Source organism: Pseudorasbora parva, chromosome 10 (assembly GCF_024679245.1).
Source record: "Pseudorasbora parva isolate DD20220531a chromosome 10, ASM2467924v1, whole genome shotgun sequence".
In the NCBI taxonomy this organism is placed as follows: domain Eukaryota; kingdom Metazoa; phylum Chordata; class Actinopteri; order Cypriniformes; family Gobionidae; genus Pseudorasbora; species Pseudorasbora parva.
The window spans coordinates 20476782-20501403 of NC_090181.1; the positions used below are offsets into that span (position 1 = coordinate 20476782).

At 39.7% G+C, this 24622-nt stretch overlaps 1 protein-coding gene and 1 long non-coding RNA gene across 5 annotated transcripts in view; one reads left to right on the top strand and one right to left on the bottom strand.

Moving 5' to 3' along the window:
• grid1a (glutamate receptor, ionotropic, delta 1a) overlaps positions 1-24622 on the top strand; it is a 386141-nt gene that overhangs the window by 19139 nt on the left and 342380 nt on the right. Inside the window, exons 1-2 of one of the 4 annotated variants that reach the window (XM_067455446.1) lie at positions 3253-3617; positions 8274-8429. In XM_067455446.1, the coding sequence (XP_067311547.1) occupies positions 3539-3617; positions 8274-8429 (235 nt within the window). In that variant the 5' untranslated portion in view covers positions 3253-3538. Of the gene's footprint in view, positions 1-3252; positions 3618-8273; positions 8430-24622 lie in introns of those variants that run through there. The other 3 variants (XM_067455443.1, XM_067455444.1, XM_067455445.1) reach the window with 3 other exon arrangements.
• Positions 1875-2759, bottom strand: LOC137091217 (uncharacterized). Its single transcript, XR_010908051.1, has 2 exons — positions 2621-2759; positions 1875-2484 (listed from the first exon to the last, which is right to left on the bottom strand). It is a non-coding gene; the product is annotated as an uncharacterized lncRNA (long non-coding RNA).

Here is a 24622-nt window from a genome sequence, read left to right on the forward strand (position 1 = left end):
CATGTTCATTCCACATTGCATTTGTGCTCTAGTACCAGACCTTCATTTAATTGTGGACATTTTCAAATTTATGTTCGATTTTTTTTTTTTTTTTTTTTTTTTTTTTTTTATACAAATAATATATACATTCTCCTGAAATCCAAACTGAATGTCAAAGTGGGAAAGAAAGGTGATTTAAGCTATTTTGAGCGTGGCATGGTTGTTGGTGCCAGACGGCCGGTCTGAGTATTTCACAATCTGCTCAGTTACTGGGATTTTCACACACAACCATTTCTAGGGTTTACAAAGAATGATGTGAAAAGGGAAAAACATCCAGTATGCGGCAGTGCTATGGGTGAAAATGCCTTGTTGATCCTAGAGGTCAGAGGAGAATGGGCCGACTGATTCAAGCTGATAGAAGAGCAACTTTGACTGAAATAACCACTCGTTACAACCAAGGTATGCAGCAAAGCATTTGTGAAGCCACAACACGCACAACCTTGAGGCGGATGGGCTACAACAGCAGAAGACCCCACCGGGTACCACTCATCTCCACTACAAATAGGAAAAAGAGGCTATAATTTGCACGAGCTCACCAAAATTCAGACAGTTGAAGACTGGAAAAATGTTGCCTGTCTGATGAGTCTCGATTTCTGTTGAGACATTTAGATGGTAGAGTCAGAATGTGGCATCAACCGAATGAGAACATGGATGCATCATGCCTTGTTAACACTGTCCAGGCTGCTGGTGGTGGTGGTGTAATGGTGTGGGGGATGTTTTCTTGGCACACTTTAGGCCCCTTAGTGCCAATTGGACATATTTTAAATGCCACGGCTTACCTGCATTGTTTCTGACCATGTCCATCCCTTTATGACCACCATATACCCATCCTCGGATGGCTACTTCCAGCAGGATAATGCACCATGTCACAAAGCTTGAATCATTTCAAATTGGTTTCTTGAACATGACAATGAGTTCACTGTATTAAAATGGCCCCCACAGTCACCAGATCTCAACCCAATAGAGCATCTTTGGGATAATAATAATAATAATAATAATAATAATAATAATAATAATAATTCATTACATTTATATAGCGCTTGTCTAGACACCCAAAGAGCTTTACATAGAAGGGGGAATCTCCTCAACCACCACCAATGTGCAGCACCCACCTGGATGATGCGACGGCAGCCATATTGCGCCAGAACGCTCACCACACACCAGCTGATTGGTGGAGAGGAGACAGAGTGATGAAGCCAATCAGGATATGGGGATTATTAGGATGTGGTGGGATGTCACATCAGGGATGTGGAGGACTGTGGAATGGGAGCTTCGTGCCCTGGATTTGCATCCCACAAATCTCCATCAACTGCAAGATGCTATCCTATCAATATGGGCCAACATTTCTAAAGAATGATTTCAGCACCTTGACGATCCAATGCCACATAGAATTAAGACAGTTCTGAAGGCGAAAGGGGGTCAAACACATTATTAGTATGGTGTTCCTAATAATCCTTAAGGTGAGTTAGTATATATCTATCTATCGCTCTCTTTTTTTTCTTTTTTTGTTGTTGTTGTTGCTTGCAGTGAATGTCTTGTTGTATCCAGATCTACAGCACATCTAGATATCTATCACTGACATAATTCCCATGGGTGTTTCCAGTACATCAATAGAGATATGTAGCATATCTTGTTTTTGTCATCAGATATTTAAAATATGTGCAGACAACAAAAAGGACACAAACTAATATGTCCTTCGCTGATTCAAGACAAAGGAGAGACAGACAGACTACCTGCTCAGGTTCATGCAAATAAGGAAGTTACTTCACTTGCTTGTGAGGACATCGTAAAAAAGTCAAAAGCCAATGTCATGACAATGAAGTTCAAAGATTAGATTTATGGGTAGTAAGTGATTTTATTCACACTAGTTTTATGTTAACATGTATGGCATATGCATGTCCTGTTAACTTACATTATTAGTGCCTGGGATAAATTGAAAAATTGTATTATGTATTATGCCACAAATGCTGTAGAGTTCACATACAAGAAGAAGGATGGGGGTGGACATGTTCTACTAAAACTAGTTCTACTACATTAAAATTTGTTTTGTTAATCATTCCTTTTCTGTCATTTAGCTAATACGATATCTCAAGTAACAAAGACATTTTTATCAAAAGATGGTTCAACTGAGGAAACAAAACTGAAAAGGAAAAACAAACAAAGGTTAACCTGGAAATTAACCTTATACATTAACTGCATACAAAAGTTTACATTTTGCTTCGTTTATTAAACAGATGAACTAATGTCTTATGTAGGGTTCTCACTCAGAGAGCCTCGCGACAGCAGTTCGTCCGAGTCACCATAGGGGCGCTGTGGTGCTGTCCACGTCCGAGCGATCCAAGCTGACGACCTGATAGCCTTCACCAAACAATTAAGAGATATTTCTGTTAGTGTCGTGTCAAGAAATATCCTTTAATTGTAAGGTGAAGGTTATCATTCTCCATCCTACATAGGGGAAAATGTCAGAAAAGTATGCTGGAAAAATTCTGCAAGAAACGTGACTTGAGACGCATTTTCATCTTTTGCATGTCAGCGAATAGAATTTGCTCAGTGAGCTGGCAGACTCGTTCAAACGACTCACCTTAGCTCTGCAATGTTTTTGTAAAAATGCCTATAGATTTGACATTAGTCAACCATTCACTATTCAGTCATTTCAGTCTCAATGGCATTGCTTTCCTTCGTTCAGTGTGCTAGCAGGGTCTGTACATCGGGAAAAACACCCACCGGTAAACGGAGCGCTCGAGGTCGCCTTTTTCTTCTCTTTCACTTCTGGAGTCGCTGTACGTGCGGCGAACTTCTGTTGAGGATTTTAAGCGTCCGTATATCAACAACTTTTATTCCCCTTCAGGAGCACCGGCTCAAGGCTAGTGAGGGTTCCTTCAAGAGCACCGGTTCGAGTGTCTGTCTTTCAATAGGGGAAAAATAGTTTTGAGAAAAATCTTCTTCCTGGTGGCCGGTTAAACTTCACGCGCTCAGGGCTGCGCAAGACCTCCCGCAGCCACTCCGATGTGGCGACTCACTCCGGCGCGCGCAGATTTCATTTCTCCTTGGTTTTTACCGTACCGTTCCGATCTTTCGATTCTTCGGTCACGTGGTGGAGCGAAACGTAAAGAACTGCGAGCTGAGAGAGAGAGAGAGAGAGAGAGAGAGAGAGAGAGAGAGAGAGAGAGAGAGACTCTCTGCGCTGCAGTTAGCAGTATCCAAACCACAGTGAGAGCTGGAGCGCGCGGACCCGTTGCTTTGCTTCTGACCGTGGTACCCCCGTCGTTTCCCTTGCTCTCCTACCCCTCCTTTTCTGCTTTCCTTCCCTTGAGAGCTTCTTTTTTTCCCCGCGAATATCCTTTCTCACTTTCAATTTTAATAGATCTCAGAGAAAGATAGAAGTGACGCATCCTTGATCTCCACAGTGGTCGTTCTCGCGCACACTCTCTTTCTCTCTGGAACTGGATTTTTGAAACGACGTGGACGCGTGGATGATACACCGGGGCGAGAACTGGAGATGGAGTTGCTCGTGATCAGCCTCTCCTTATGGATCCTGCAGTGCCGCTCAGCTCGCGCGGACTCCATTATTCACATCGGTAAGCACGGTCTTGGACAGACGCGTGAATCACGGAGGACTTTATTCAGTACATTGCTTTTTTAAAGTCGAACGCGTGCATATCTGACTTGATAGAAGACATATTCGCTCCCCTGAACAGTTTGGCATTTGATAAATGGCTTTAACTTGCCAGGAAACATTAGCAAACAGGTCTACAAAGTGCATTTCAGGTGGCTGCGAACGCGTAGGGTCCACGAATGTTTTTAGCTACACATTTAAGCAAACCGAGACGGTTATTCTCGTTTTTTTCCAGGGTTAACTCCAGTCCACCCCTCCCCAGCCTTAAGCCTGAACTTTCTGTTGAACGTGACAGAAATGTTAATTCCGTTCAGTGAGGAAGGCTATGAGCGCGCGACAAGTCTCTTCTCGTGCATGCTCGCTCGGCGTTTCTAAACTGAACTTCAACTTGCGCTTGTGTCTGCCTATTGTAACCCTTTCCTCAGAAGCGTTTGCTTTATCATTAGTTTGAATTAGCAAGCTTAGCCGTCTTGTGTCTGATACTGCAGCTAGTCGGTCCTTTCCAGTAAACTTATGCTTGGACCGGTCTTGTTTTTTTGCTGACTTGAATAAATTGGTTCAAAACACCCGTAAACATGTTACTCTGAGAAATGCGGATAAATAAAACTGGCTCTTGCCGTATTCTGGTGTGTTATCTGGTGCTTCATCTGTTGGTAGGGAAGCTCTCTTTTGTATTCAGTGGATGTTCTCCATCATCCGGTGCTTGGCTCTTCTCCACACAGCAAAGATCACTCAAAATTGGATTTGAAGCCTAGTTATAAAAGGGTGGATTAGGTTCCCATTAAGTCCCATTAGGTTAAGCATAGAAGCTGTTATAATATAACATTTTAACAGAATTGTACTTATTGAAATGTATTGAACATACAGTAATTGATTTAGGCTATCTCATGACATGACCCCCTGTTACCAGTTACCTGTTGGTCTATTGGCGCGTTCCAGGCAACGTTACCCGTGTTTTTCCAACCTTCTACCGGTGAAAATGCACTGGAACGACAGTCAAAGTGTCAAACCCTTGACTTCTCACCCGTGAACACGCACTAGATTGATGCACCCCCAGTTACGAGTTCTGACGTCAAATAGCCCGCGAAACAACAATGACAGCATACTCGGTGTTTATGGGAGTCGGTATTTTAGAAATAACGTAAAATAAAAGGTGTAACAGTTTTCTTGCCTTATGCGCCGTTTTTTCCTCATCCGTTTCCCTCAAATAAGCAAGGAGTAAGCACCCTTGGCGATATAAATGATTGTAAATGAGCCCTTTATGGTCAAGCCCTTTACAGTCTGCCATGCTTTGTTTATCTAGCTATCACAATTCCTTAAACGCAGGCATTTTGGCATGACTTTGCCTGGAACTACAAAGTCGTGACTTACACTTACTCAAAAACCTGCCTGGAACACAGCATAAGTTTATGATTCTTCTCAAGTTTTTATCTCATTTTGGTCTAAACTATTTAATTTTTTGTTATCATTGGTAGGTGGTTTTAGGTGGTAGATAATGATTTTCAAGTTACTCTCTTTAGGCGATTGAGATGACCCTCATTTTTTATTTTATTTTTTTATTTTTTTAATTTAGTCATGAAGTAATAAAAAAAAATAATAATAATAATGCATGGTTGGCATAATCGCTTGTCCTTATTAAGAAGAAAATATATTTTGTTTTAAAATATTAATATTTGTGCCAAACAAAGACACTTTGGCGTAACAGACGTGCAGGAAGCCATTTTGTTGTCATGTGACGAACAAAAATGGAGCGGTTTCTTTTAGAGTATTTTGATAATTTTTTTTAATGAAAATACACTTTGGTTAATGTCAAATAGAGTGAGTTAAATAATACGTCTTGATATTCATGATTCAGAATTTTAGGATATATATATATAATATATATATATATATATATATATATATATATAATATATATATATTTTTTTTAACAAATGCAAAAAATGTATAACATTAAACATCCTTATTTGTCATTGACCTGCATGTGTTGGCGAAGTGATTAAAATGAGCGTCCTTTTGTTGTCCCAGTGCTCGGCTTGAAGCCTCAGTGGCTGTTTGATGGCTAACCGTGCATGCAAATAAATAAAGCCCTATTTGCTTCTCCTACACCTTTGGCACTTTAAGCCGGCTGCTGTGTGCATTCTATCACTGTCGCCTTGATCTCAATGTGTCATATCATTGATGGGTCACTGTTTATAGGCCTGCACAAATCAGCCTTATTGATTGCATCCAGACACATTCTGATTTAATACTGGGCTGTATTTCCAAGTGTCATGGACTTGTTAGTGAAACAGAACTTTATGGGTTACTCAGTCATGTGAAGTCAATGTTTAAATTGCTCCTTGCAATATTATGTCTAGGATTAATCCGTAAGCAGCTGGCCCTGAGAAATACTTAAGTCTGATAGGTCAGTCGTGGCATTGAACATCTCAATTCATCTCTCTTTTTCATATCAGTGCAACTTTGGCAGAATCTTGCGATTTAATACATTTAGATTGCAAATTGATATTGCATCAGTGTTCTTCTTGTTTTCATTTGCGGAAGCTTTAAGCTAATCTGCCAGTAAGATATTAAAAGAATCATTAAATCATATACAGTTTTTAGTTATTTTATGAGTAACTGTGCATTTAGAGAATAATCCCTTACTTAAATATATGAATTTGTACATTTTTCATTTATCTGTCTGGGATTTTTTGCATGGCCTGTTCACTTTCTGAATTGTATGACTTTTCAAGGACTTGGCGAACTCTAACAATAACAAGTAAAAATGTCAAATTTGCCACAGATGCACCTGGTCACGTATAAGATCCCCTTGACATAAAAGATCTTCCCCTAGGCCTACAACCCACTGTGTTTCCACAGACTGCAAAATGCCCTTGACAAATTAAGGATGCGTATAGAATATTTACAGCATTTGCAGTGATTGCGCTCTCCATGGTGCTGAAATCACTCCTAAAGTGCCGTTGGCTATTGACAGGTGAGGAAGTTGCTGTAAATTGTGTGTGATAGTTATATGGTGCTTTCTCTATAACCTAAAAGGGTATACTATAGTTTCAGCGATTTTACCCACATTATGAATCTGCATTCCCTTATCGTTACCCACGAGATGGATATGAAAGTATGGAATACATATAAAATATCAGTCAATAATAAAATATTTCAGTCTGGTTTCCGCTCAGGACACAGCACAGAAACAGCTTTGGTCAGGGTCACAAACGATCTTTTGATGGCGGCAGATGCTGGTTCCCCATCCCTTCTCATCCTCCTGGACTTAACTGCAGCTTTCGATACAGTTGACCATAACATCCTCCTTCACCGTTTACATTCCACCATTGGTCTCTCTGACTCGGTCCACAACTGGTTTTCTTCTTATCTCACTGGGAGAACTGAATATGTTGCGTTAGGAGAAGCTACATCCCTGTCACACAATGTCACCTGCGGTGTCCCTCAAGGCTCTGTGCTCGGACCCACCCTGTTCATACTCTACATGCTCCCCCTTGGCCGTCTCATCAACCGGCATGGGATTTCTTTTCACTGCTATGCTGATGACACTCAACTTTACTTTAGGACAAGTTCATCTCCCTCTGCTGACCTCACACCATCCACTTTGATCACTTGCCTGGATGAGATAAAGGCGTGGATGAAGCAAAACTTTCTGCAGCTAAACAGCTCCAAAACTGAAGCTATCCTAGTCGGCACTCCACTTCAGGTCCAGAAGTCCGTTATCACCAGCATTGCTTTCTCTGATCAGGTCATTCCTCTTTCCACTTCAGTCACGAATCTGGGGGTCAGAATGGAATCACAGCTTACTTTTGAAGCGCACATCAAACACCTGTGTAAGACCTCCTTCTTCCACCTCAGAAACATTGCCAAACTTCGTCCCATTCTATCACTGGCTGATGCGGAGAAGCTTGTCCATGCCTTTATCTCCTCCAGGCTGGACTACTGCAATGCGCTCCTTATTGGCATCCCTAGCAAAAATCTCCAGAGGCTGCAGTGTATTCAGAACAGCGCTGCTAGGATCCTCATGAGGGTGCGCAAATACGACCACATCACCCCCATTCTCAAATCACTCCACTGGCTTCCTGTGTCGTTCAGGATCGAGTACAAGATCTCTCTCCTTACCCACCAGTGCATCCATGGTGATGCTCCCTCCTATCTCAAGGAACTCCTCACCACACAAACAGCCACTCGTAACCTCCGCTCTGTTTCCCTGTATCGCCTCAAAACTCCCACAGCCAATCTCCGTACTATGGGGGATCGGGCATTCTGCTCTTCAGCCCCCAGTCTGTGGAATGCTCTCCCTGACCACCTGCGGACTCCACAGACTATAGATACTTTTAAGCGTGGTCTTAAAACCCACCTTTTTAGCAGAGCTTTTAATTGACTTTTAATTGACTTGCTACTTGTTTAATTTATTTTATTTTATTTTTCGGTTTTATTTATTTATTGTTGTTGATTGTTTTGTTTTTGTTTTTAAATTCTGTAGCACTTTGAGATTTTGTTTAATATAAAGTGCATTATAAATAAAATTTATTATTATTATTATTATTATATAAAATGTCTTTCAATATGAATGATATATTAATAATAGCATACTGTCTGTTTCATTCAACAGGAGCTATTTTTGAACAGAACGCCATACGGGACGATGAGGTTTTTCAGCTTGCCATTTCAGACCTGAGTTTGAATGACGACATCCTCCAGAGCGAGAGGATTACCCATTCCATCAAACTTATCGAGCCCAACAACCCCTTCCAGGCAGTACAGGAAGGTGAGTGAGTGACTGGGATCTTTCAGCAATCGATTAACCACAGCGTTCTACTTTATCTTTCTGTCTGCTCCGCTTGCTTGAGCAGTTTCCCGATAACATCGGACCTTCTCGTGAGGGTCTGACGTCAACAAGTAGAATAGGAGCAAGTGTGGGATTTCCATTTCATTTTATGTATCTCTAGGGCTTTCAAGTGTTGATTTCATCCTCTCTGTCTTTATTTCGATATAAACCTTTCAAACTGACTCAATAATCACCTCTTGAAATCAGAATCCAGTGGAAGAATACCCATGTGGAAATGTGCTGAGGACATATGTGGTAACATGCTGAGGGTGTTCGTGTCACACAGCAGTGCCGCTCACAGACAGTGATGTATGACTGTATCAGGACTTGATTTATTTTTATCAAGCATGAAGGCCAGCTGTCATCATCTGTCCAGTCCAGACATTTGTGTAGCCTTCCTCATATTAAACAAATCCTCAGTTTGATCGTACCTGAGATAAATTTTAAAAAGAGTTCTCATAACTAATCTTTCTCGCATTACAGAAAGGGTCTGGGTTCATTAAAATCTTCTTAAGATGTTGAGAAATTTTGTATGAAATAGATTTGTAAGAATGTTTCCGCTGTTCTCAGATTTTTTCCTAAGATCATAATCACAGACTTGGGTGGTATTTGATTGTATGGCAGTTCTTGAAGAATCACTGATGAACTCAATTAAAAAACACTTCAAAGGCCATTTTTGCACTTTCTGGAAATTATGGAAATAATCATCATAGTTGCAGACTCTACTTTTAGCTTGGTGGGAGTTCAGCACTTGACTTTGTGTTTAAAGGGTTAGTTCACCCATAAATGAAAATTATTTATCTTTGGAGACCCGTAACCCCTTTGTTCATCTTCGGCACACAAATGAAGATATTTTTGTTAAAAGTTGATGGCTGAGAAAGGCTTCAGAAAGGCCTCCATTGCATTCAGTATATTTCCACTGACCCACTCAAAAGACCCATAAAGGCACTAAAGACGTTACAAAGTCCATCTCACTACAGTGGCTGTACAATAATTTTACCAACGAGACGAGAATAGTTTTTGTGCGCAAAAAAAATCTAAATAATGACAACAGCAACATCTTCCGTGTAGGTCTCGGACGTGAACTCACCTGGAACCACTTCTGGGTCATGTATTTGAATGGTGGATTTGCGTCATTTTCTCGTGCATGCGTCGAGTTCATGTCAATAACTTGGTGGATAAAGTCGTTATTTTGATTTTTGTGCACACAATAACTATTTTATTTGTACCTAACTATCAGAAATCAAATTATTTTACCTGCGCCGGACAGAGCTTGAGAGAGCTGCATGTCATGCCACACCTCACGCAAATTGAGGCAATCCAATGATTAGAAGTGATTATCGGCCAATAGCGATTGGTAGCTGATCAAATGAAGTGTCCCTCTAGGCCTGACCTAAACAACAACAAAAAAGAGAGATTATTTATACATTTTTAAATAATAGTTTAAAACCATTTTTTAAATAAAAAGTCATCAGTTCTAATGTTATGTCAGGAATTTATAATTTGACAGTGAACATCTGAATCTTTTTGAGGAACTTCAAATCTGCCATTTCAGTCTGTGTTGCAATGTGAAGGGCTAAATGAAAAATGGCCACTTCAATTATATTGTCCCTCTAAATGGGTTGGGTTTGTTATCACTAACTTTATGCCAAAAATATGATTAAATAGCCTTTTGCAGAAAGCCAAAGCTTTTGAAAGCCTTTTAACTCATAGACTGTAAAAAGATGGACAGCGCCTCTCTGCTTCCTTCCAATGTAGAAAAATTAGGCCAAAATATCCCAGTTACAGTTGGTGAGTCTGCAGAGTAGTGACCCTAAGGTGGAGCTGTGGCATCAAGGTCGCACCCACACTCCCTCACACTCAATCGCAAGCGTAACTGTCGTTCATGATGTTATACTGTGTTTTTATACCATTAAATAACTAACTAAAACCAATTTTTGGAAAAACAGATGAACAAATGTTTGCATAAGAACTACCTAAAATGACAGAAACCATCTTAAGAAAGAAATTATTTGAAGTGTAATTGGATTTTCTTTAGATTGGCTCGTGTCCCATTCGATTACATTGAGAATAAAAATGCGTTGGCTTCACTTTTCAGAAAAGTGTGTGCGGCACACTTGTTTCAACCCTAGCAAATAAAAGTGATACCCCTGTATGACATCATCAACCAAAAAGCTAAAGCTTTACTTCCGGAATTGTTTGCTGTTTGGGTAAATTAAAATGAAATAGGTTCCAACTATTTTTCATTCGTTTTAAATGTTTTATATGTACATTTTTGCAGAAATATTTTTGCAGAAATATACATTTTTGCTGGTCATTCTGTAAATGTATTATCTGCATAATAATATTTTTTTTTGTGTGTTAGTCTTGCGTAGTCAGTCCTTCATACTGATGGCAGAAGGTCTGGACTCTTTCACAGCTTTTATTGGTCAAGGACCGCCCAAGAGGACGTTTGACTGACCTTGTAACGCAACCAATCACAGTTCGTTTTTGTTCTGCTTCATGTCTAGGGGCGTCAAAATGTAAAGCCAATGTTCCTGCTATAACAGACCTGCGTGCATCTATCAACAATAGAGCCGCGAACTTCACACACTTCTGAAAATCCAGTTTTTAGTTGAACCTGGTAAGCGCTCACCGTCACAGTTGTAAACATGTTGCCGTTCTTCTTCAACAAGGGAGTTTGGGGTCACGACATTTGTTTTCATTCGGACCGTTACATAAACGCAAGCGCACACGTCTCGCGGGCATCCTGTAGAATTCAACCAATCGATGACGACTTTGAAACTTCTGAAGTGTTTCCAGAAAGTGTGCCTTATGCATCAGACGTTCAGCCAACGGTCCGTGGGTGTGACGCCTGAGGCTGAGACAACATTCTTACCAAATAAACCATATGTTTATTACTGTCTGTTACATACATGTAATCGGTAGCTGTGCCAGTCTAATTATACTAATTATGATCATTATTGCTGCTTTGTGGCATGAGTCACTGTCTATGATGTGGAAGTGTGTCACTAATTTGCTTTGTTCTGAGCGCTGCCATGATGTATCGGCTTACATGCATTTTTTTATAGGTCTTGTGTTTCATATGTTTTGCAACCCAGCCAGTTGTCTTCTTATTCTGCTGAAATGCACACACCTGTCTGGTGCAATTATTTGTAATGAGGATTTGCATTTAATTACGTTCCGTTTTATTTTGGTTATAACTCTCACATTCACTGTGCTGTTTGCTTGTTGCGTTTCTTGTCAAAGCTAATTTATGCAGTAGTATAGAAGAGTAAGCTGTCTTTTAGGCTGATTTTAGGCTGAGTTTACTTTTTCTCGACGAGGGAAGGGGTGAGAGGGGCATGGTTCAAGAGTCACTGTTTCAAGAGTACTGTCTCTTACAATAGGTTTGCATGCATGGTAAAAAACAAACAAACACTTTAATGTTCTTATAATATACATTGCAGCATCACCCTCTTCTCTTGCAGTGTTTGAAATGGTTTCGATCAAGGACATGGTCTCTCTAAACCACTTTCCTAGAGCCTACTCTGCACTGATTGGTCAGATGGCCCAGTCTGTTGTGAATAGTCTAACGATTACAGTACGCATTGGCAACAAAACGCCCACAACTCTATTTAAATGTCAGCTCCAGAGGCTTCCTCAGCACTTGCATACACAGAGTAATATGAACAGAAAATTGCCATTATTTTAACATATCTATTGAGCTTGAGACCATAGGCTGGCATTATGCAAATGTATAATAAACCTATGTAGATTTGTGCAGGATGTAAGATTGGAATTACTGTCAACTCGTTTCAGGAAGTTTGGTTCTATCTCTCGGGAGAAAATAACTCTGTCCAATAGCCATTTCTTGTTCACATTGATCTTTGAAACTTTGCAGACATTTTACGTATACAAAAAGCTATGACATGCATGATAAGTAATATCTTAGAAAAGCATAGTAGGGATGTGCACTTAAAGGGATACTTCACCGTTTTTTCATATTAAACTATGTTATTCCCTTAACTAAGATGAGTGGATACATACCTCTGTCGTCTGAGTGCGTGCTCTTAATCTCTCTGACGCGGGGTGACATTCTGATAGCATTTAGCTTAGCACACTAATCACAGTTCATTCCTATGGAACCAAACAGAGATCAAGTTAGAAGCAACCAATCAACTCCACGTTTCCCCTATTTAAATACAGTTACACGAATAGTTGGACGATCAAGTATGGTGACACAAAATAATACGTGGCGCTTTTTTAACCGAGTTAAAAAGGAGAACTATAATGTATGGCGGAATAGCACTTCTGAGAGTACTTCAACTCGGCGCAGTAAAAAGTCCCGGCCGAAACATCCTCCCTCACATCTCCCCCTCCCTCTCTCATTTCCGTAAATAGAACCAACGTGATCTGCACGCCTGCATCAGTAGTAGTTTGAGCAGAGTTGACGAAGTACCAGTTTGTAGGAAGATAGTTTGAACAATCATGGTTATAATGTGCGTCGTAAAGGGTTGTGAGAACAAGGCGAAGGTATTTAGTGCCGTCATGTTTCACCGATTTCGGCGGAAAGCTTGGTTAGCTGATTTGAACATTGATGCAACAACATCGCTGGAGATTCTGAAGAAATGGCGTGTTTGCTCCGAGCATTTCACATATTACCATATTGACATTAAAGCTTATAGTGTAAGGGGAGTTTTTATGTTTATTTTTTCACTGCGGTTGCAGGTTTCTATATTGAGAGGTACATCTCATAAAATCTGTTTGTTTGTTTTTATGATGTTCTCGTGAATGTTCCATCTGTAATATTAAACGTTGCTATGTTAAAGTATACTAATATTGGCTTTTGTCTTTTACTTAAGATCACTTGGAAAGCTGACACAGTGCCTGTTGATTTGGTGACACTAAGTTATAACGTTACACTACGGGCTTAGGCTTATACTTCATTTTTATTTCTGAGCTCACTTCTCAAGTACATCAAACAGTCAAAAACTCTGTATTGCCTGTCTCACAAGCGCACTGATTTCGCAGCAAAGTTACTTGTGTTTACTAGGTTAAACACCACAAAAGTTTGATAAGCTAAGGTTACTGCCACCTGCACTTCAGGACAACCAAATACCATGCAAACGGACACTTACAGTGTTAGGTGATGATCCACTTTGTTGTGTTCTTGCTTTGATTATTGTCGGTGTGGCAGAATCCTTTAGGCGTAATCCTGTGGAGGTATAGTCCGCCTGTGTGACATGCTCGGAGCAAACACGCCATTTCTTCAGAATCTCCAGCGATGTTGTTGCATCAATGTTCAAAGCAGCTAACCAAGCTTTCCGCCGAAATCGGTGAAACATGACGGCACTAAATACCTTCGCCTTGTTCTCACAACCCTTTACGACGCACATTATAACCATGATTGTTCAAACTATCTTCCTACAAACTGGTACTTCGTCAACTCTGCTCAAACTACTACTGATGCAGGCGTGCAGATCACGTTGGTTCTATTTACGGAAATGAGAGAGGGAGGGGGAGATGTGAGGGAGGATGTTTCGGCCGGGACTTTTTACTGCGCCGAGTTGAAGTACTCTCAGAAGTGCTATTCCGCCATACATTATAGTTCTCCTTTTTAACTCGGTTAAAAAAGCGCCACGTTTTATTTTGTGTCACCATACTTGATCGTCCAACTATTCATGTAACTGTATTTAAATAGGGGAAACGTGGAGTTGATTGGTTGCTTCTTACTTGATCTCTGTTTGGTACCATAGGAATGAACTGTGATTAGTGTGCTAAGCTAAATGCTATCAGAATGTCACCCCGCGTCAGAGAGATTAAGTGCACGCACTTAGACGACAGAGGTATGTATCAACTCATCTTAGTTAAGGGAATAACATAGTTTAAAATGAAAAAACGGTGAAGTATCCCTTTAAGTAAAAAAAAGCTGAATTCTGTTCAAACAAAGAATGTTTGTTGAATTGGGCTCCAGGATGTCTAGAGATGACAGTAGGAATGATTGCCCATACCGAGGACGCTGAGTATTGTGCTTCTGTCTGGTTTCCAGGTGCTCTGGGATCGATTAGCCTCCCTGGTTCTGAGTGACAGTTGAGTGGTGATGACCTTTCACTTTGCTCTTTAGCTCACAATCACCCTACTGAGAAGAAACTCACCTGTCAAATATACACAAGTGCACACCCACAGTCACATACAGCCACTTAATCTCCTCTATCTGCAACACACATACGCTTTTGGCATAGCATAGTCCCCACCAGTCAATAAAATGACTTAAGATCCTGTATGTGGGGAGATGACACAGCGTGAGTGAGCTTGTGGCTCCGGCATGTGTGTGTGTATTGTGGGGATCCAGCTGTGTGTTTATCTCACTTGCATTTGTGCTGCCATGGGCATTACGTCTAATTACTCATTACAGCTGTGTGACTAAATCATTCACCCACACAGACATCTCACGCAGTAGGTCAGAGTGTGTGGGTGCAGAGGTGCATGTGTGCGTGTTGTAGAGGATGAAGTGTTTTTTTTCGCAGTTGTGCATGTGTGTGAGAGAGACTGTGCTGCTGCATAACAATGAGCCAATGCATTTTTTTATGAGAGACAATAATGCAAGATAGCAGATTCCTGTTGCGACGAGTCAAGCTAATATTCAAGAGGCAAATGTGGCCTTGTTGTGTCCTGCTGTGCTTTTTGGGGGAAAAGTGCTGACATGGAGAAATAGTCACCTGAAAGTGAAATCGCTTGAAAAAGGTCATGTCCTGTGTGAAACCAACTTTGAGCGTCACATTGAGAGTCCTCTGCTCTTTTTATTTCTTTTCTTTACCCCATCCCTTCTCAATTTCTCAGCCCTTCTGCTTTTCTCTCTCCTGTTAAGCCTTTCTAAAGCCCTGATTTGAACTTTTTGGCTTCTTGGCCACAGAAAATAGAAATGGTCATCCTGGGTGCTGTTAGATCTTTCTTTGCTCAAAAGGTTTGACACTCCCTTCTTGTAAAGAACACGGATTTCTCCTTAATTCTCAGCTCTGTCTCCTCTTTCATCTTGTCTGTGGTGTTTTCCTTTTTTTTTTAGAAGTCAATAAGGTCTCTTTTCATCCTCTGGATGAGTTTTGGCTGCTTATCAACCCACCTGTTATTTTAAAGCATCAGTTATTGGTGGTGGAGAGATCTTATAAACTGAACTGGTCTTAGAAATATAGGTAGACTCCCAAAGCATCTTAAATAGGTTGATGGCGGCTAATATCTTGTTGGGAGTGTGAGCAGCCGCAGCTCGACTGTAAGGAGCCCCACCAAAATATTAATCCAAAATATAGACCTCTATATAAACTAAATCAATAATGAACTGTAAATGTGTTCAGCATTCTGCAACAAATATATTTCAGATTTTAAGTCGGAAAGTGAGTGGGCTGTATTAAAATTGAACATGTGTCTTTGGCAGGTGTGTATTGGGATACTAAGCAGAGCCCTCCCCAGCTCCCCAGTAGGGCTGTCAAAATTGCTCAAAAATTACGTTCAAATATTCCCTTAAAAAAAACATGAATATTCAAACTATTCGAAAATCTGGTTGCGCATTTTCTCAATGAAGTGAGTTATGTCAATAACAGGACAAGTTAATACAAAGAGACATAACTACTTGTATAGGTAGTCCATTTAAGTTTAAACATATGTGACAACGTATCACCTACACAAAAACTAAACTAATGGCCAAGACCGCAGACTTCACTCTCTCTCGCCCTCACGCTCTTAGCGCATAACTATTTAAATGAACAAACACATTTTAAGTGCTGATCAAGAGTTTTGTGCAAACAATTTAAGGTTGCGTCCCAAATGGCTTTATTGAGACAAATATTATTAAAGGGGTGGTTGCATGTGATTTCACTTTTTTATCTTTAGTGAGTGTGTAATGTAGCTGTTAGAGCATAAACAGTATCTGCAAAGTTACAGCGCTAAAAGTTCAATGCAAACGGAGATATTGTCTTTCAAAGTTATAGCAGTTTATTGCCTACAAAAATGGCCGGTTTGGACTTCAACAAGCTCCTTCTTGGGTTGGTGCCCTCATAAACCCTTGCTAGTCACTGCAGATGTGACTTCTGCCCGTAATGGTACTTGGCACTTCAGCAAATAAAAATACATGAAACTACATTTGGCCATCTAGCCAATCTAAGACCATTGCGTTTTTCAGAGGGATGGGCATCATTGAAGCAGGAAGCAAACGAGCTGTTCAAAGGACAGTGGAGACAGTGGTGTGGAATAAAGGTCAAATATAAAAATACAGCATTAAAAAAAAGACATGTTATACTGCGCCCCATAGACACAACCAAGCCTAGAAAAAAAAACACGGAACCACCCCTTTAATATTAATTGAAATTTTACACCATATTGAAAGCTTCGAGTGAGCTGTGGTAAACACGGAACTTTTTCCTTGACATGAAACGTTAAATAATCAAACCAGTGGAAGCAGTGCATTTATCCTTTATTCATGCAATATATATTCAGTCATAACAGTAGCCTACACTTTAGTAATGTTTCTGTTTAACGCTAAATAAAACGAGGCACATAATTTAGAGAAATGACCTCATGTTGCTAGTGGTCAAATGGTATGCTAACTGTATCTTACATAGCTTGCATACAACTTCATCTCTTGGCTCAACAATTTTATTGTTTTTACTCCCGGTCGAGTTGGGCTCTGCACTTTCTGCCATGACGCTGTGCCAGCCAGACAGTGGGTGACCTGTCCCCCACGCCTACTCGCAAAGCAGACAGCCATGCCTCTACTACCACGGGCAGCTTTATTTTTTTTATTTTTTTTTAACTATTCGAATACATATATTCACATTTAGAATATTCGTTTACAGCCCTACTCCCTAGCTGTTGTATCTTTGTCAGCTATATCAGCTATAAAGTGGAATTTGTGAGAAGACGATTCGGAATTGACCCTTCACAGAGGACCTCCCAGGCTCTCATAAAAACCTGTCCACACACGCATTATTCCTTACATATTCACACAGATAAATTCAAATGACACCTACGATTCTTTGGTTCCTGAACTTTTAGAGATAAGTTTCCTAGTCGGCTGTACAAGAGCGGTCCTTGGGTCGCAGTTCTCTCTCTCACGCTCTTGCGCTTTCTCTGTGTCTTATCTAAAGCTGAGTCAGGAGGTGGTCTTAGTTGGCTATTCACATTCTGACGTGCCCTTTCAAAATGGCAGCTTGTCTACTTCAGGTCCCCAGTGCAGCTATGGCCAGTGTCTCATATTAATGAGATCCAAAATGGCTACTGTCAGAAACTCAGTTTCATTTTTTATGTAGACTGAGCCTCAAATCACTGGACATCTCATTAATATCTGATCTCAAATGTCTGTAGCCTCAGAGATACTGAATATACTCAATGGCAAAGGTATATATAGGTGTCAATAAGCTGCTTGTTGGAATAGTCTGAACACTCTTTGAGTGGGAGCAATGCTTTGCTAAGGCATGAAGTGATCCTGTTCTCAGCGTAGTGAACTTGAGATTCCACAAGTGCCACTGAAGTCTTAATGCTTATGTTAACAACCCACTTTCAATGGTCTACTAGTTGGCATATTTGTTTATCCAAAGCAACTTACAGTATATATTTTTTGTGCTACAAGGACATCCCCTTGGAAAAATCTCATGTAAAGTGCCTTGTTTTGAGGTTTTCAAACTGTGACCCACAAACCCCTTGGGGACTTCATGTTCTCCATTGAATATTTGAGACAAAAATCAAGGATTTTATGAAATAATTTTAACAGTAACAATAAAAACAAATCAAATAGTTTTCTGAATAATTTTCTAAAGTTAATATGTTCCGGTATTTGGTTTGTCTCGTTATACCATAGTTAGCTTTTTTATGCACTAAAGCAAATTATTATAATATTGTTTACTTTTAGGATCTAGGGCTGTCAGAACAATAATACCATGATTAATCTCATGACTTCTGGAAGCAGAATGAGACTGTAATGGTAATTTGACATTTTGAAGTTAACTTTGAGAGCCCTAAACATTTACAGACTTTTCTTCCACTGACCCCATTACAGCTAACAGCAGTGCAGGACAAACGCATGCGTGTGCAATGTAATATTAACTGAAACCAATATACACAATCATATTACTGAGATTGTCTCAGCTTAAATAGCTGTGAATATTTTCATCTGAAAGCTCTGTCTTGGATGTTTATGAATGCCCTGGGAATAATTGAAGGAGGTCATCATGAGTACACACAATGGAGTGAGTATTAATCATTTGCTTTTCACAGAGGCCACGTGCACGTGAGGACAAAACTCAGGCCTCTTGTGCCGTTCGCCACCGTGAGCTCTGTGTAAACAGCATGCTTGATTAAAGGACGAATATAGATAGAACCTTGTTTAATTAGAGCGAGCTCTGAGACCGAACGGTGGGTGAGATCCACTCAGGGCCCTAGAGTCTCGCCTATCATTGTCGAGTGACCAGGTTACAGGCCATGAACTGCTCTCGCTTACAATGAATAAAAAACAACCATGAGATAATTAGCTGCCTGGAGAAAAGAGCTGCCTCGGTCACCCCCCCCCCCCCCCAATCTGTCTGTCTGTCTCTCTCTCACTTACTCTGTCTTTAACAAGTACAGTATCCCGATATGCTTTCATTAAACAGATTTGCATTGCATGGTTATTAAGCTAAAAGGATTATAGTTTCTCTCTAGTGGTGTGGTCTGGGTGAGGGGAGGTAAAGCTTGTGATTCGAGTCACGTGATTTATCAGACGCTCTTTTGAAACAGCTGGGAGAGTTAATGGTCAGAGAGTTTGAGCTGCTAGTGTAGGCCTGATGGAGAGAGAACACTCCATTCTGCAGGATGAAGGAAATTGTCCTTGAAATGGCCTTGCAGTGATGCAAGTGATGGAAGAGAGTACAAACGAGCAATGTGAGAAACCAGATGTGGATGTGAGAGTTTGATTTAAGGCTGTTAACCAGTAAACAAAAGAAATTAAATCATGCCAGTAGCTATGTTTTTATCCATGTTGTAAAATTGATTTTCCGGAAAAAAAAAAAAAACAGGCAAATAAAGGTTCCGTCACATTCATTGTTGTTCTGTGAATTTGTGCGGGGGAAATCTCTTCATTTCAATTGCAATTCATGCTAAATATTTCGCTTTGGGTTCAGTCGTTCATGAAAAAACACCATGTGGAGCAACAGAAGTATATGCTTGGTTAGATTTCTGTGTTAGCTGCGCTTCATACATTGCTCCACTAATAACAATAGACCCACAAAATGTTTCTGAAATTTACTAATGTCGCTGCATTCAGGCAGAGGTTCCATCCTATGGGCCCAAAAGAGATGAATTGAAATTTCTATGGAAACTTTTGCAAATAAAAAAATAAAAAATAAATCGGAGCCATTGTCGCTCATTTATTGAATGTAGTAAATGTCCCAAATGACATGAACATGAAAAAAACTTGAGACTTGTTTAATTCTTTTTTAAGCGCATCTAAAGATTTCATGAGTTTGTTTACCCATATAGTTTAGCTATAAGGTTAAAGCGTATTTGGCTTGCTGTCCGCAGTGGAGGGGCTCGAGGAAGCAACCTCAGCTTGAGCGTAGATTTACCCCCCAGGGACTACTAGTTCTAGGAAGAGTGTGATAAACGAGATGACTAAATTTATGTTGGTGGAGTTAAGAAGGTGGAGGGATGCAAAACCAGCAGATGCCAGAAGTAGGTAGGTAGATGCTTATATGCTTTGGCAGTTACTGTATTTAAAGATTAGATGTGTTCAGTTCTTTCCAAATTAACCTTGTGCATTTATATTAGGTACATTTTTCTATTATAGTTCACACCAGTGGTTCTCAAACTTATTTGGTCACACTTCCCTTTAAACAATATATAACATCTTTTGACAGTGCCTCAGGAGCTTAGCTTCTTGAACGTCTTCTGAATGGAAAACAAGTACAACAGCGGTTCGGCACGTTCACAACAGCAGCTTGTGATTCTCTCTTCTGAAGCTTTTCTATGGCAAGCAACTTCTTGGTGTTCGGTGCTGCTGTGTAAAGGCATATTACGTGTGTGTGTGTGTGTGTGTGTGTGTGTGTGTGTGTGTGTGTGTGTGTGTGTGTGTGTGTGTGTGTGTGTGTGTGTATAAATGCTCTTGAATGCTGTTGCGATGGTTGTTTTTTTTCCCTCTCCCTTCCACCCCCACCCCGTAGTATTGATGCACCCCACTTTGAGAAGCACTGGTTTACACGTCTTCATACTGAATTTAAAATTATTATTTTTTAAATCGCTTCTTGTTTACATCCAATTTTTTTTAAATGTTAGATCCCGAAATTTGCAATAAATATGTTGATGGTAGTTCAGCAATTGTAATATTTTTTGTTGTATATATTGTTTATCTAAAATCTTCAGGTAATCACAGGTAATGGCATAATGGTTCTGAGTTTGAGAACTTCCAAATTGCAGCGCTTTTTAGAGCTTAAAGAGAGAAAATCTACAGGAGTTTTGAATTTGAAACTGATTTAGCTGTGTTTTTGTCTGTTATCCCAGTGCAGTGGTTTTGAGAGATGGTCTGGAGATTTTGTCAGCAGGCATTGAATAATGGGCTGTCTGGGTGATTTTTAAATTGAATACATCATATTTCATCATTTTGCCTCACACTGTGGTAATGAGATAATACACTCTGGGCTTTCTTTTGCCTGTGTTTTGCTGCATTTCAAATCTGTTTGTGGACAGAAAAGAGCCTAAATTTGCAAATATGCTCAGAATAATTTAGACAACAAAGGGATTTGATGGGACAGAGAGAGACATTATTTCCTACAAAGCTTCTGGTCATCACTGAAAATTTGAACAATTTTTGAACACTTCAAGTTGAAATACTCAACTAATGGACATTATCAGTGGCAACATGTTCCCAACATTCGAAGCAGAGTGATACATCTCAATTATTATGCCCTTAGCACATTATTTGGCATTTATACACTACTTTTAGTTTTTGAAAGAAATTATTTTCTTCAGAAAAAAAACTTTCAATTGACATGACAGTGAAGGCATTTATGATTTTACAAAATATTTCTATTTCAAATACTGTCACAATGAAAAAATAATAATAATTCATTCAATCCCCTTGACCTGCAAGACATTTTGCTGCGGGGAACAAAATTTGATGAAAAAAAATCAACAAAGGCGTCAATAAAATATTATAGAAAGTTTATTAATATACATTTGAGTGATTCGGAGAATGTAAAGTTAATGAAATTGGTTCTAAATATTCATATACAAAATGATACAACCGCCAGAGAGATTAAGTAGCAGAATCTTTTATTCTGTATTACCTCCAGTAAACGCTGCCTGTAAGTGCTTAGAAGCTTCTGTCACCTCTCTACTGCAATCTTGACCAATTCATCACTTGAAAAAGCTTCCAGATCACTGATAATCTTTGGTTTCCATGTAACCACACTTTATTCAAATATTTTCAACGAGATTTAAATCTAGAAACTGTACAGGCCACTCAAGAACGGTCTACGACTGACGCCCGTTTCACACATACTCCGTCTGCAGTGCGTGTGCGGTGCGTGTTGCGTTGCGTGTGCGTTGCAGGAGCCCCACACCCTGTAGTGCTTTCACATATTCTGCGTTTGCAGTCCGCAACTGATCCACTGTTGCATACCACAAACACAGCATTTATTCATTATTTTTTAAAATCCAAAAGTTTTTACTGAACATGCCTCGTCAGAATTCAAATTCTCTTTGTTTACTCTTTAATAGAAGTCAGGTTACGTACCCTACTACATTTAAACAACATTTTATTAAATTAATTTATTCATATTTATATACTTTAGATTTAGCTCACACAAGTGGCAAAACATTTAAACATAGTTTATAGCCTTAAATCACAAACATTTTAAATTAGAAACTTACAATAGTATATTCAAAAACAGCCGACTCTCGTCTTTTCTTTCGTTTTTAACCCCTTTTAAAAGAAATCCTGCAGGTCAAAAAGAACTTTGCTTTTCACCTCCAAGAAAGTATGAGTGCTATCCATTATGGCAATTTTTTTTTACCTAAATGCCAGGTAAGGTGTCGTTTTGTTGCTTTACTTGAGAAAAAAAGCCATGTGTTGACTTTGAAACAAGAGTATATTTTAAATGATATGCATCTGTGGTGAAATGACTAGATTTTCGCATCAGTACATGTTTATTTTAATGCGAACGATCTTCTGTCGCTTTAATGCAGCAACGCAGCGCAGCAAAAAATAGACTCGGTACGAAAACGATCCGTGCACTGCTGCAGACGCAACGCACTGGAACGGACTGACGGACCGCATCCGAGTGCAGTGTGAAAGCTGTCATCCGTTAACATGGGTACTGAAAAAAATACGCACCGCACACGCAGTGCAGACGGAGTATGTGTGAAACGGGCGTGATCCCTGAACCAAGCTTAAGTAGATTTGGATGTATACTTTGGGACGACTGTCCTGCAAGAAAGTCCGTTGATCCTCAAGCTTCAGTCTCTGCACTGAAGGCATCACCATCTTGGCCAAAATGAATCAATACTTCAAAGAATTCATGATGTGCTTCATAAAGTCAAGATTTCCACTTCCTGCGACAGCAAAGTACTCCCATAACGAGACTGGACCACCTCATGCTTGACCATAGAGATGGTATTCTTCTGCTCATAAACTGTGACTGATCCATGGATCCAAAAAGTTACAGTTTGGTCACATCACTCCATTAAACATTCTTCAAGAACTCCATAGGTCTATCCACATTTTTTGTTCAAGTTTGCCTTTTTTTTTGTTTTTGTTAAAAAGTGTAATTCGGCAAGATGTCCCAGGATGAAGACCATGCTTGTCTAGTGTTCTTATTACTCTGTATTGAAATGTTTGCATTAAAAAGGTCTTTCCTACGTAATATTCAAATAGAAAGCAGTTATTTTAAATTGTAATACGATTCCAGACAGTATGTGACAAAAAAAAAAAAAAAATCCTCAGAATATACTGTACTAACTCGAGTTTTGTTCAAACACGAATGCCGCTTTTCTTCAGATGTTGAGCAGAATGACTGAAGAAATTTCAGTACTAAAACAATGCAAGAGTTCTTCTCCAAATGTAACCACCAGCTTGGATTTGAACTAGTCTTCCTAATTGCTAAACCCTGCATTAGCCCTGAACTCCCTGAACTTCTGGGCTCAGCTTGGCAAAAGAAGAAGAAATACTCAATTGTCAGTGCCATGCCAGTTTGGGTCCTCTGTCTTGCATAATGAACAGTATGACTGATTCAGATATGAACATAGACTTTCTTGTCATAATGAGTGAGCGTTTTTCTCAGTCTTTCTCTGTCTTCTCTTAATTCAATTTGATTTTTACTTTCTATTTCGTTTGCTTAATTAGCATAGCAAATAACATTAGGCCTACATTTGCATTACCAGAGTATATTCTCTCTCTCTATCCCCCTTTTCCTTTTCACCTGGCTCACATTTATATGTCCTGCCGATGCAATACCAGTGTTTAAACTCGAGTCCATACAGTCATATTTTCACAGATTCGATAATTTTCAAGAGATTCACAGATCTAATATTTTATTTCTATAGTTTTCACCTTTTCATTGACCCTTAGAATCAGTACGTTTTTGCTGCTATGCATTTAAGAAACACATTAACATGCGAAAGGAGAAACGCTGTCTAGTTTTCTACGGCTCTGTACTCGCATCATCTAGAGGTGTGTAAATGTGGGACATCATATGCTAACATATTCGGGTTTCCAATGTCAGAAATCCAAAGATTTTTGAGCAAGTTAAACGTCTCGTTTTAATTAAAGCTCTTTTTAGACTGTAGAGTTCTGAAATGTACAGTATTTTCATAGTACATGAAGCTTGTCTATCTCAAAAGATCTAACAAAATTTGATTCGTTATAATTGTGTACATTTGGTTGCTTGACCTCTTGAACTCTCGTGCCATGAGTGTGTGACTAATGTAATGCTGAGTAGATGTAGTCTTGACTTCCAGGTCAAACTCATCAGGAAAATTTGGTTCAGCATCTAACCTATTGATCTTCTATCCGCCATTATCAGCTTGTTTACTTGACCCCAGAGAGAGAGTGTTTTAGCTACTCAGGAAGTAAGAGGAGTGACATTAATGGAATTTAGAGAGAAAACAATTGAAATATTCTCAGATAATCCTAA